The sequence below is a fragment of the Antechinus flavipes genome, chromosome X (genome assembly GCF_016432865.1).
Source record: "Antechinus flavipes isolate AdamAnt ecotype Samford, QLD, Australia chromosome X, AdamAnt_v2, whole genome shotgun sequence".
Classification (NCBI taxonomy): Eukaryota; Metazoa; Chordata; class Mammalia; order Dasyuromorphia; family Dasyuridae; genus Antechinus; species Antechinus flavipes.
The window spans coordinates 76,066,855-76,080,938 of record NC_067404.1 but is presented as its reverse complement, the minus strand read 5'-3'; the positions used below and the strand labels follow the sequence as shown (position 1 = coordinate 76,080,938).

Below are 14,084 nucleotides of genomic sequence, written 5' to 3'. Positions count from 1 at the left end.
CAGAGATTGTGACATTCCATGTCCACCACTAGAAGAATATCAATGATCTATGCATCTTTGTTTTGAGGAGAAATTTGGGGCTATAAAAAGCGTCATACAATGTCTTAACAGCATCCTCTATGGCTTTACTTTGTACCTTCTGTTTAATTTTAGATCATGTATAGAGACTACACATGTATAGTTACAGATGGAACCAGTCCTATGGTTTGTCCATCCAACTGCATTTCATAATAGTAAGGATTCTTCATGCTCTTGTTTTTTGCCTTGTGTACATGGTTAGGCTGAGCTTTTGCGAGTAATTTTGGATCTCATATAGGGGTCAGCAGTGTTTCCAGATCTGATGCATTTAGCACCATGTCTTCTGAAAACAGGAGCATGTGTAAGACCTTATCATCCTGGTATTTGATTGAAATGAAAAACTGAAGGAAAGATTACTTAATACATTTACACAAAAAAATTAGACTCACACCATATTTCGCACAATATGCCCCATAAATTTCAGCTGGATAAAATGAAACTCAAAAAATGAACAATAAGATATTACGAGAGATGACTTTTTTTCCTATTGGGGATATGAAAGGAATTATGAGAGACAAGATGGCTGTGCATCATTGTATTAAAATTAAATACAATAAAACCCCAATATAATTGAAAGTAAATTAATAGTTTGGGGAAATACTTCTAGGAAATAATAGATACAAACCTGACATCCAAAATATTGTATAAGGAATCCATCTTATGTTTTATCATCTGTGGAATGAAAGGACTGAATCACATGATTCACATGATCTCTTAAGTCTGTAATCCCATGTAGGAGAGCAGTATATGAGAGAACGAAGCTAGATGGTACAATGGATAAAGAACTGGGCCTGGAGTCAGGAAAACTTAAGTTCAGATCTCACACTGTGTCACCCTCTGCAAGTTTCTGTAAAATAAAAGTATTTATCTTCCAGAGCTGTTGTGAAGACCAAATGAGATAATTATCATAAAGTTCTTACTATCATGCTTGCTATGTAACAAGTGCTATATAAATGTTAGCTATTGTTAAGGCCAAAGACTTGGGTTGGAATCAGATTACAGAGGACCTTGGATTCCTAGCTACAGAATTTAATTCTGTTATAACTGGGCATCCATTGATGGTTCTGAGCATAATGCTGTTTGAAGATTAATGTGATGGCAAATGTGCAGGAGAAGAGATCACAGGCAGGGAGACCACCTCAGAAGGCTCTGCTTTTATCTGTTATCTGTTAACACCGTCTTTGTAGATTTAGCCAAAAGGGATGCAGTAAAGTTGACCAGATCAGACAGTTTGTGAAAACTGTAGCACTAAGCCCCAAATCCCAACTTTGGTACTTCTGGGCACTTGTCATCCCTTTACTCTTTCTGTGTGTTGTTTTTTCATCAACAAAATGGGAATAGCTAACCTTTGGTAGAATATTCACATGCCTGACAGGCTATGGGAATCATACCCCGCTCACAGCATCTTTTTATTTGATTTCCATAGCGCTGCCTGACGTTGATGGACAGAGGATTTGTTTTTAACCTGATCAATGATTATATGTCTGGATTCAGCCCCAAAGATCCCAAGGTGAGTTATAAATATATGCAGTTAGACTAAACATCTGCTTTCTCTTGGAAGTGGGTATAAAAAGGTTGCTTTTACATTTTGCTCATCTGAAGATGAAACAAATAGATTAATAGGGGCAGCTGCTTCTCCGTTGCTGAGCTCTCGAAATTCTAGAGTGATTTGAAATTTATAAAAATCTAGAAAAGCAATTCGATTTTAGGAAAGAATTCTGGGAGATGATTTACTGCCCTAAGAAAAGAAAAGGGAAATAGGAAAGAGTTTTGGCTTTACTCCTCTAGGCACTGAATAGCCAGCCAAAGCAGGGCTGCTAAACTTGGGAGCCCATCTTCTCTGTATATGTGGTCCAGCACCAACCTGCTTAGTAACTCAGGCCAAGTTCTTCCTTACTATTCTTTTCATATATTCAAGGACTCATGGTATTTAAGAACTTGGGTGCAGGTCCTGAGCTAAGATGAGAGCAGATCATGATCGAGGGCTTGGGAGATGATAGTATAGCATGAGACTGAGTGTCCCACATAGTTTTGGGGTGGGGGGGCTGCCCTCCCCTTCCCTGCCCCGACTTCCCAAAGATCATTCCCACCCATGTTTATGATTCGCAGTAATTCTGTTGCACAAATGTGAATGCTCTTCATTACAAGAGAAAAGTATTGAGTCTATGCTGAATCGCATTAATATGGACATGTGCCTAATTTTTTTTCCACCCAGGTTCTGGCTGAGTACAAGTTTGAATTTCTGCAGACAGTTTGTAATCATGAACATTACATTCCTCTAAATTTGCCAATGGCATTTGCAAAACCCAAACTTCAGAGAGTTCAAGGTACATCCTGTTGTTGGGTCCATATTCTTCATTTTCTGGGGCTCCTTGAACAGATTGGTGGGTGGGGGGAGTTAGGGAATAGGCCAGATGGACTGCAATCTGGGCAGTGCTCTTTGAGGAGCCTGGCAACAGCCCATCTCTTCCTGATAGTGCTAGAGTGTAGAGTGTGGAGACGTCACTCTTCAGATGACGATTCAGTCATTTTTCAATTCTGTCTGAGTCTCCGTGACCCCATTTGGCATTTTCTTGGCAGAATTATTGGAAAGGTTTGCCATTTCCTTCTCCAGCTCATTTTGCAGATAAGAAAACTTAGGCCAAGAGGGTGAAGTGACTTGCCCAGGATCACATAGTTTGGGAGTATCTGAGGCCAGATTTGAGTCTTCCTGACTCCAGGCCCAGCATTCTCTCTGCTGTGCCAGATTTGCCACCTGAAATGTTCTTCTGTGGTACATATGATGGGTAGGTGTAGGTGGGACACCTATATGAAACTATCAGATGCTGCCTGCTGACAAAACCAGAGAAATACAGCCCAGGCTACTGTGGAATGGGAATGCTTTTGCTGTGCATGCTTTATTATGAACAGTTGTTCTTTTGTTGCTTTGTTTTTTATTTGTCCCTTTTCTTTTCACATGGTAATTAGATTTTTTTTCATTTGCTGTGGACCGTTTGACTTCAGTAGGTAGGTTTAACCTGGGTTCCTTTTAACTTAATTTACTTACTTAAAAAAAAGCCAGTCACCATATACTCTGTTGATTTGACTGTATGACTTAAGTGAACGAGCATCTGGTTTGCTTTTTAAATCCCCTTGAAAAAAAAGTCTCAAGTGACATTCTCATAGAACTTTGGAGGGGACCCTTCTTTAATGTCCCCAACAGAATCAGCTGCTTTATGGGCTTAGAAACCTGTTCCTTTTTGGGATAGGATGGCTTTCAGGGTTGTGGGGGATGGGTTTGCTGCTGACTTTCAGGTCAGGGTGCAGAATTTTCCCTACTGTGTCACTTTGCCATGCTCACTTGGTCAAGGTGTCTTCTCATAGCCCATCTAGAAAAAGCCAACAAAGCCTTAGCTGATTGGCCAGAACCCTAGAAGAGGGATTTGTTTTCATCTGATGAAGCTCTCTGGGTACGTGAACATGGCCCAGATTATTTGCAGAGTCAAGGATGAACTCCCTTGCCAGTGATTTGGATAAACACAGACGGTCTCAAGAATAACCCTGAAGAACACTAGTCAGGACAGCAAGAGACTATCTGAGTTACACGGAGAGAACTAAAAGCAGAAATGAAACAGAAAAATGATTGAAGGTCCAAGGACCCCAACTTCTCACTTGTTCTCCTTCACATATTAACAGGAGTCAAGAGCAAGTCAGGGAAAGTGATGGCATGAGGACAGGGTATTGGACTTTATTCTGGGGTTCAAATTGAATACTTCACAAACATTTATTCACTCCTGCTGAATACTGAACATTATATGAAGTAGTTATTGTGGGGAATACAAAACAGAATCTCAAATAAAACAGAAAACACAAGGCCTTTAAACAAGACCCCAAGGGTCTTGTTTAGTATAGAAGTATAATATACTAACTACAGAAAAAAGGGTGCTGAAAATACATTTGGGGAAGAGGTAGGATGGATAATATTCTCCAGAGAAGAATTTATCTGGGGGGAGTCACTCAGACCAAACTCAACCACAGAATTGAGGTTAGGAGGTCGGCCACCCAACAGATCAGAGAGGGCGATGTGATGGTGGGGACGGGAGATTGAGGTGAAGATTTCTGAGAAGAAATTTAAAAGAATGTTTCTGTGCATTTAATAGATTCTTATTACTATGGTGATGAAAGATGGGAGAAAGAGATTTAACGCTTAATATTTAGCTTTAAAAAGTTGTTTAAAGTTGCTTTCATTGCTATATATGGAGGCCTTTTCCTGTAATATTCTAAGCTAAGATTTTAAGTAAAAAAGGACATAGGATACAGTAATTCACTGATGTAACTCATCATCTGGCCCATCAATCCAAACCCCATCCAAAGAACCCATCTGCATTTTATGGAAATGTATAGATTTATTTTATGAGAGAAAGGAGTTGTTTTGATGAACTCATAAAGAATAAAACCATAATTAACTTTCTATAGCGTGGTATGTGTAATAATATGAGATCCAAACCCAATTCAAAGAACCCATCTGCATTTTATGGAAATCTACAGATTTATTTTCTGAGAGAAGGGAATTGTTCCGATGAACTCATAAAAGAATAAATCCATGATTATTTTTCTATAGCATGGTATACATAATAATATAAGATGCTATTGTAATTTGTTTAAAACAATAAGTGAGTTTGATAGAGAGATTTTGTAATTTCCTGTTTTCTGCAGATTCCAACCTCGAATCGAGTTTATCGGATGAGTATTGCAAACATCACTTTTTGGTTGGGCTACTTCTGAGGGAAACATCTGTTGCTCTGCAAGACAACTATGAGATCCGCTATTTGGCTATCACCGTGATAAAGCATCTTTTGATAAAGCACGCATTCGATACTAGATACCAGCACAAGGTGAGGGTGTGGTGGCTGATTCTATGTCATAAATCTCGATATATGACACCAGGGAAGTTTTTGCATTCTCATTGGCATCTTCAGCAGGGCAAGAAATGTGAACATTTGAGGCCCCTTTTTTTACAAATAAGCTTCAGTTGTTTCAATTCCCTGACAATGGTTTCTTTTTTTAAAAAAAATCATTTTCAAAGGCAGTTATAGCTACCATTAATGTATATGGACACATTATGTCAGATTTCAAGGAAGCATGATTTTCTAAGTGGGGGTACTATTTACACAGCTTCAGAGTCTAATCAGAGCCCTGCTCTACCTTAGGGAAGTACTTTCTTGGGCTATTTCTGTGGATCAGTAGATATCTATATCTATATCTATCTGTCCATCAGCTGCTGACTCGCTTTCTGGTGGCAGACCTAGCCAGGCTGGGCTTTAGGTGACAGACACATCATCTGTGTCTCTTTTACTCTGGGCTGAGGCAGGGGAGGGACTTGAATAGAGAATATGCACACGCACACACACATACACACACACACACACATACACACACACTCACACTCACACTCACACTTACACATTCACACACCCATACACATGATACAGTTTTCTTCCTTTGTTAAAAATGACACTCTTGCCCATAGGGCTAAGAGTGTTGGTAGCGAAAATCATCCATCTTTTTCATTGTTGTAGCCAAAGTAGTCTTGCTTAGTTTATAACATATATTTAAGTCTTTGTAAATCATCTTCTGCTCCCCCCAAGTCAATAGAAAGATTTACTCAGAAGAACAATGCTCAGTGAAGGTCCTATTACCTGCCATTAGCAACAAGCCCAACCACCATGATAACAAGGCGGTAGTAGAAATCAGCATAAAATTTTGTACTGGAAAACTAACTCTCCTTTGAAGTCAAACTAATTTGAAAACCCTAGAAACTGGAAAAGTAGATTAAATAACAGGAACACTGGAGGATTATACTTCCTAAATAACAATATAGCACTTCCAACCCCAAGTAGGGTCTTGTACCACATGTTTGTACCCCTAGTTGGCCAGGCTGAGTCTTAGCAGGGAGGTACTGGCAGGCTTTTGAAGACCCTGTAAGGAGAGGCTGTGCATCATACCCTTAGAGAGATAGTGTGGTTTTCCCTTCATCATGCCAGAAATTATTAGCCACTCTGGGAACATTCAAAAAGGAGAGATGGCTGCACTCCCCCCACCATGTCATTGGCTTTAGTACAGCTATCAAGTCGGAGCTGATACATTGGTTTAGGAAACTTAGGCAAATTCTGCTATTGATGAGGTGATGATGTTCTTAAGTAACATATCCTTTCATGCAAAACTCCCTGTCCCCCAAATTGTACATTATCAAAGTATAAACTGGATTACAAATTGGAATTTGTCATTATTTACATTTATAAAATAGATTTATAAATGGAGTTTTTCCATGGAATATTCTCCTCTGAGAGAGCCAAAAGATACTTGGTGAGCAGATTACAGATCTTGAATCGCCAAGTCGTTCGCTACTTGCTTTATGTTCTGCTCCAAAGAGAAATTAAGCCCCTTAAGCTTTCCATGGCAAGATTATGTGACAGTTGCTACTGCTGTGGTTGTGACCATTGTTCATACTAGGGGAGATGAAGCGATTCTGTGATTCTGTTGGTTATAGGGAACTGCCCAGTAAGGAACCTCCCTCCATCAATGCAAGCCGGGACATTCTCTGTACCTTAGTCATAATTGCCTTGAGCAGGGGTTCTCAGATTGCAGTCCAGAGAACTCTGGGGGTCTCTGAACCCCTTTCAGAATTAGTTTTTATTTCCAATGTGATAAATATCTACAAATATAACCCACACAAACAAAACTCTTTGGTCAGATCCTCAATAATTTTTAATTGTCTTAGTGGACACTTAAGAACAAAAGTTTGAGAACCACTGGCCTCGAGCAGTGAGGTGTTGAGAGACTTTCCTGGGATCACACAGCTCATCTGTGTCAGGAGTGAGAGTCGAACTCAAGTTTCTTGGCTGCAAGGCTAGCCCAGTTTTCGCTATGCCATTTTCTATCTCTGTCACTAGTAATACCAGACCTGATGGTAAGACATGCTCATTGAGTGTGGTCCTTCTCAGTGGGCCCTGATAAGGCTTAAGGGGGCGGAGAAGATACTTTATGTGAAAAATAGTGGTTCTTTCAGGGTTTGGGGTTTAATGAAGGGGGTTTCCTATCTCCAGCATAACAAGTGAACAAATGTTTAAGACAGTAGCTACCCTTGGACTGGGCCGATTATGACCATAAATGAAAGTGTTTGCACTTGTACAAATGTGACTGAGTCTTTGTCGTCTGATATTTTATCCTGAGGAGTTAAGATCGCAAGATGCCTTTGTGAATAAGGCTGATCGAGGTAAAAGACATCTTAAATAGAGGACAAAAATAGCTACAGAGATACCAAGGGACAGCCAGCCTTAACATCTGCCTTACAGGTTAAATGTGATGTCAGCTTTTACAATATGGAGTTATGTTTGAGGGCATGGGAACTGGCCTAAGAAAGCATATGCAAATACTCATTATCAACACAGTTCTACTTATTGTAGTGAAGATGTTGTCCAGCCTTCAATGAAAACAGAGATGAAGCACCGAACTTTTTATCTGTAATACGTAAATCATGACCACTTATAACTCTGGACTCTTGTTTTTCAGAACCAACAGGCCAAAATAGCCCAACTCTACCTCCCGTTGGTCGGACTGCTTTTAGAGAACATCCAGCGGTTAGTGGGACGAGACACATTGTATTCTTGCACGGCTATGTCGGGTTCGGTGAGTAGCCTTCCCCGGTTCTGCTGCGGTTGCTTTGTTCTTCTTTCTTGAAATGCTGGTAGAACAAAGTATTTTTTTTCAAATCAGTTGGCAAAAAGGAAAAGTGACCTCATGTAAGCAGCTCAGTGGCTTGGGCTTTTTCATAGCTTGTGCTTATTTTTGCTGCGATGTAATCAGTCCAATTGTCTTAAACAAGGCTGTCGGCTTCTCCAGATTATAGGTTTGCTGTTTTGTGTCCTTGACAGTAACACACCAAACTGGCACGCAAATGTTTCTCTTTCACGGACTGGCCAGAGGGATGAGCTTGCCTCAGCATTAGTCATTTGTCCTTTGGCTGCTACCTGAGCTCCCAGCTGACAGCTCTGGCCAGACTCTTTTCAGCAACATTTCTGAGGCAGGCCCCTTTCTTCCCTCCTGTCTTTTTCTAGTCGAGTAGAGTGGTCATAGGAATTAAGGGTTGGAAAAGGGACATTTGCGCTCATCTACTTTCCCCTTCTGCAAAAGCCCTTCTGCTTTCATATTTCCAGACATGGGGAGCTCTCTGCTTTTTTTAAGTATGAGTAGCTCTAAATGTTAAGAAGTTTTCCCTTGTTTTGACCTAATTCTACCTCCCTATAACTCCACCACTGGACTTAGTCTTCCATCTGGGTGTAAGAAACACAAGGTTACTTTTTCTTTCTCATGATATCCCTTCCTACATCTGAAATCGGTCCACCAAGTTGTCTCTTCTCTGGACTAATTCTCCTCAATTCTTGTAACCATTTTTTTCACACAGTTTAGCTGTGTGGCCCTGTGACAGTCATTTAACCCATTTGCCTCAATTTCTGCATCTGTAAAACAGGGTAATAATAGCCCCCATCTTCCAGTTGTGAAAATCAAATGAGATAATAATTGTAAAGCACTTAGCACAGTGCCTGGCACAAAAGCGCTCTATAAATATTAGCGATTATTATTATTTCTTATATGAAATTGCTTTCCAGCCTTGCACCCTTGCAGTTGCCTACCTCTAGGGATGATTTTGTCAGTGCCTTGTTTAAACACAGTGTCCAAAACACTCAAGACTTCTACAGAGACAGTTACAAATTTCACTTTAAAGAAGTAAAGAATTGGGGCAGCTAGGTGGCACAGTGGATAGAGCACCAGTCCTGAAGTCAGGAGGAGCAGAGTTCAAATCTGGTCTCAGACACTTAACACTTCCTAGCTGTGTGACCCTGGGCAAGTCACTTAATCCCAATTGCCACAACAACAAAAAAGAAGTAAAGAATGACAAACAAGTGGAGAGAGATTCAGTGTTCAAAGCTAGATCAAGTCAATATACTAAAAATGGTAGTACTATTTAAATTAATTTATTGATTCATTATTATCCCAATCAAAGTGTAAGGGATAAGTCTAATTTTATGACGCTAAACAAGATAGTGACAGAATGCATTTGTCAGACTAAAAGTTACCCACTAAGTCAACAAGCATTTATTAAGTGCTTACTATGTACCACTTATGGTGCTTAGCACTGGGAGTAAAAGGTCCAAACAGTTCTTGCTTTCACAGAGCTCTCAGTTTCATGATGGAGACCAGTGAAGAACCATGTTTGGACTGGAGACGATGAACAGAGGGAAGGTCTTAGCAAGGTGGAACTGAGAAATAGAAGGGTTGAGGAACACATTTCATACCTCAAAGGCAGACAGAGATAGGATGCGGGGCAGCCCAGGAAGCCCTCAGATTTTATTCAGATTTTCCTGATGCCAGGAGTACAGCCCCCTCAACCTCCATTATGTGGAAAGGGTGAACTGCATTGTCCAGAATTGGACACGATCCCTTGTCCAGGATCGAGCAGGACTCATGCCCTTCTTGTTCTTATGAGGTCCATATGTTTTTCAAAAAGGTTGGACCCAAGGACCTTTTGTGTGGCAGTCAGTTCTGTTTTCTTCTTCCTATCCCCAATTATATTTGGGTGAATCCTTTTTTAAATATTTAAAAAAATATTTAAAGGCTGAGCCCTGTTAGATTTAATCTGTTGCCCTCTTTTCTTTTCATCCATTGTTCAGTTGTGTTAGACTCCATGACCCCTTCTGGCAAAGATACTAGAATGGTTTGCCATTTCTTTCTCCAGCTCATTTTTACAGATGAAGAGACAGAGACAAACAGAGTTAAATGACTTGCCCGCAGTCACAAAGCTAGTAAGTGCCTGAGGCGGGAATTGAACTTGGGTCTTCCTGACTCTGGGCCTTATGCTATCCATTGTACCATCTTTTTCTACATGACTGACCCAATTTTTCTATATGACTTCCCCTCTGGCTTTCCTCTCCCTGTCCCCCAATAGTCATCCTCTCAACTTTCATCCCCTCAACTTTTCCCAGGGACAGACATCCACCTGTAGCAGTTCTCAGACTGCAGCACATGCCATTGTCTCCTCAAATGATGGATCGTTGGCTTCGTGACAATCCAGATAACCGTCCTATGCTCCAGACTTCAAATGATATGAAATTATAGTCCCAAGAGTTCAAATAATAAAATTTCACTAATCACAGTTCATGCTTAGTGCTTGAGTACTATTAACTTTCTCCTCTTTCACTAGCAGTTATATTTCATTTTTGCTCATAAATGTAAAATAAACACATTCTAGAATTCTTCAAATCACACATGCGGTGAATACACGATAGTTGACTCAAAAACCCACTTAACAACAACAGACCTCAAAGACCCTAACTTAAAATCCTTGAATCCAAAGTCCACCATTATCAAGTTAGCTCAAAAATATAATTTCTTTCTAGACTACTCAGATACTATTTCATAATTTTTCATAGTGATCACCAAATAATTCAAAATTTTTTCTCTGGCTTCTGCTTTTTTTGCTTTTTGGCTTGGCTTCTCCTACCAATGCCCTGAACGCCCTTCAGTTTCTTAACTCAGAAGCATAGTTAACCACTCGTCTAAACGTGAGTGTAGACTTCCTTCACCTGGCTCCAGGTCTAGTCTGTTCACGACGACCTCAGCTGTCGGCTGGTACCTACAGCTTCTGGGAATGATGGCTTAAGTTAGGCTTGTGTGAGGAGTTGCAGTGCTTGTGTTTAAGATGAAGCAGCAGCTTTCTGTGATATGGAATTCTTTCAAAATGTCATTTGAAATCATCAACTTAGTAACCTCTTACTACAGCCAAACAGATAAACAAAAGAAGGTTTAAGATCTGAGATGAAACACCTAGCAAAGTAGAATCACTCGATCACCAAGTTTTTTAAAGCACTTACTATGTTCCCATCATTACACTAGACAACTAGGGATACGAAGACAAAAGTAAAACAGTCCCTGGCCTCCAGGGCCTGGAACAGATTAAAGCGATCCGTTTCTAGATCCTCTTTCAAATGTAAGTGACATCCTGCTACCTTTGGCTTGGGGATGTTTCTTTATAACTGTCTTTTTGGTTTTATTCAGTGTGTTTCATGCTGAGATCAGTCCCCGTCTCTTCATATAGACCGTGACATAGTTTCTCACGTGCTTCCTAATCACCTTTAACAAGAATATAACGTTGCATCGAATTAATAGAGCGTATTTTATTCTCCAGCGATTGGACATTGAGCTCGTTTCCAATTTGGCACAAATTCTTGACTTGGTGACATGTTTAAAATGGCTCAGACCTTACATTGTTTTTCAGGCATCCAGGGATGAATTTGTCTGTGGCTTTACTTCACCTTCAAATAGAGCAAGTCTGGTGGCAGAGAAAGATGCAGGTAAGGAAGTGCTTTTCAACAATGGACATGCTCACTGGAGAAGCCTCATGAGAACGCTTCTTTCATTGCTTCAACATCTGTGTTCAATATGGGTTCCTTTAGGCTTGGAGGACTGTGAGGCTGATCTGGCAGTCTAGGAGCCTCAGCTTGAGTCTTGGATCCCTCCTGATTAGTTGGGGAGATCTCGGGCAAACCCAAGCTACAGTGTCAAGAATTTTTAAGGTCCCTTCCACCTCTGCTCTTCAGGGAATTGTTATTCCTTCTGAGGAATTTCTTGAAATATCCCTGAATGTGTCAGAATATAATGAGATACAGTCACAAATGGCACGTCTTCTGCTTTGCTTTAAGATGTTTTACAAACATTTCCCATTTTAGTTTGCCAGTATTTCTCTAAAAACATATTGTTTAAAAATTAGTCAAATGCTGACTTTGGAAATTTCTTGGCAATTTCATTCTCATTACTGACATGTAGAAGTATGTTGTTTTTCCAGCCTATGGAGCCTCATTTCCCAATGGACATGGAATCAAAAGAGAAGACTCCAGAGGGTCCCTGAACACAGATGTGGCCGGCAGCTCTCCTGACCAGAGCAGCATCGCTGACAATGTAATCAACAGGCCCTGTGATGGCTGGGTAGTGGCGTCCAAAGGGTTCCTTCCTTGAAAGATGGGATTCCTTAATCTTTGCTAATCCTGGGTCTGGAAAGAAGCCACTTTGGCTTTCCTTGCCAACCACCTAGTTGGTATCCAGTTGGCGACTAGCGGAGAAATAGTTAAAGCATTGAGTTTAGAGTCAGGAAGACCTGACTTCAAATGTGGCCTCAGATACTTCCTAGCTCTTGACTCTAGGTAAGTTAACTCCTGCCTGCCTCAGCTTCCTTAACTGTAAAACGGGGATAATGATGGTGCCTCCCTCCCAAGGTTGTTGTGAGGATCAAATGAGATATCTGTGCAGTACTTAGCACAGTACTTGGCACACAGTAGATAGTTAATAAACGTTCATTTCCTTTCCCACCCAACTTTAAGGAAGAGCTTAAATTAGAGAGAGCTAATTCTGAGAATCTGGTATTATGAAAATTTCAGACTTGAAGACAGGATAGGCTTGTGTGTGATTTTTGAGCCTCGGTTTCCTTATCTGTACAAAATTATAAAAATATATAGTATATGCCTCACAGTTATTGTGAGAATCAAATAAGATAATGTTTGCAAAGCTTAAAATAATAAAGAAATATCTAGTTATTATCATCTGTCATCCATGATGGTGGTGTTCCATGAAAAAGTATCCCAGAGGGCAAATGTTCAGATTTGAAGTGTGTGTATTATCTAGTCATTGTGGAAGGGGGGGAGTTGAGGGAGGTGAATTTACATTTTTCACAGGTGTTATTTAACTAAAATCATTGAATAAGCATTTTTAAGTGCCTATTGTGCCAAGCACTGTGCTAACTGATGGCGATAGAAAAACAAAACCACAGTATCCCCTGCCCTCAGGGAGCTTATATACTGGAGGAGATGGGGAGCATGGAAATGTTCACAGCAATGCACTGTAATTTTTGATTTTTGAAGGGGGGCTCCCAGTGTGGAATCTCCCTCTACCGTTGCCTATTAACAATACGTATAAAGTATCTGAGGGAATTAAAAGGTCGTCACTTTTCTGTGGAAACATAGCATGTGTTAAAGGCACAAATGGAATCTAGATCTACCTGTCTTCTTTAGACCTCTCACATAACCATCATTACGGTGTCTTGAATATGTTGAACTGAGACTTTCGGCATTGTGTCCAGAACAAAACATGTTCTTAATCAACATTTGAGTGAGTGATTTCTGCCACACTAAAGATGGCTATATTTTTATTGATGTTTCTGAAATCATTCCGAGTTCTCTTTATTTCACTCTGTTGCTTCACTCTAACAAAAAATGGGAAAGTAGGTCTGATTCAACTTCTTTTCATTCTTGGATAATAAATATAGTAATGAAGTCAACTGGAACAAAAAAGAATCCGTTTTCTTCTTTTAAAATTCCTCATCTGAACATCCCCAGGTGATTGAATCAGAATGTATCATGAAGTTCTCTTACCAAGTCTACTTGGTTTGGGAAAGAATACAGAGGAAAAACTCATCAAGTTTTCCTTACATGGGCCCTTTCTAAGCCATTTCTATGTTTTCAGATGGTTCCGCTACCAGAGACCAGGTTAACATGGGAGAATAAAAAAGGAAAAAAAGAAAAATTTTAGTCTAATACTCTCATTTGAGAAAAGAAACTGAGATCTAGAAAAGGGAAAGGGTTGGGTTAGCCAGGGCTGGTCACTGTGAAGTAACAGTTAAGTTGTCTCGAAGCTCCTGACTTCTGATAGCCCTCTGCTCTTTCTACTAAGCTATAATGTTACCCTGTAGATTATATTACAGTGGGTCATCTCATCTTTAGCCTTTCTCATTTGATGTTGTTTTTGACCTGTGCTTCAATTAGTCAGTGGTCTGATTACATCCAGAAGGCACATTTTGATGGAATTTTCATACCATTTTTTTCCTGGATGTCAAATTAGAATCTTTTTCATTTCTGTGATACATGTTGATGCTTGCCATGCCTTGGGCCTTCTAGCAGTCTCCTGGAATAAAATATTTA

General features: G+C 40.1%; 1 protein-coding gene across 1 annotated transcript in view; it reads left to right on the top strand.

Moving 5' to 3' along the window:
• DOCK11 (dedicator of cytokinesis 11) overlaps positions 1-14,084 on the top strand; it is a 177,445-nt gene that overhangs the window by 108,734 nt on the left and 54,627 nt on the right. The window contains exons 29-34 of the mRNA XM_051968881.1: positions 1,505-1,588; positions 2,294-2,405; positions 4,774-4,952; positions 7,630-7,746; positions 11,393-11,468; positions 11,960-12,072. Coding sequence (XP_051824841.1) covers positions 1,505-1,588; positions 2,294-2,405; positions 4,774-4,952; positions 7,630-7,746; positions 11,393-11,468; positions 11,960-12,072 — 681 coding nt within the window. The remainder of the gene's footprint in view (positions 1-1,504; positions 1,589-2,293; positions 2,406-4,773; positions 4,953-7,629; positions 7,747-11,392; positions 11,469-11,959; positions 12,073-14,084) is intronic.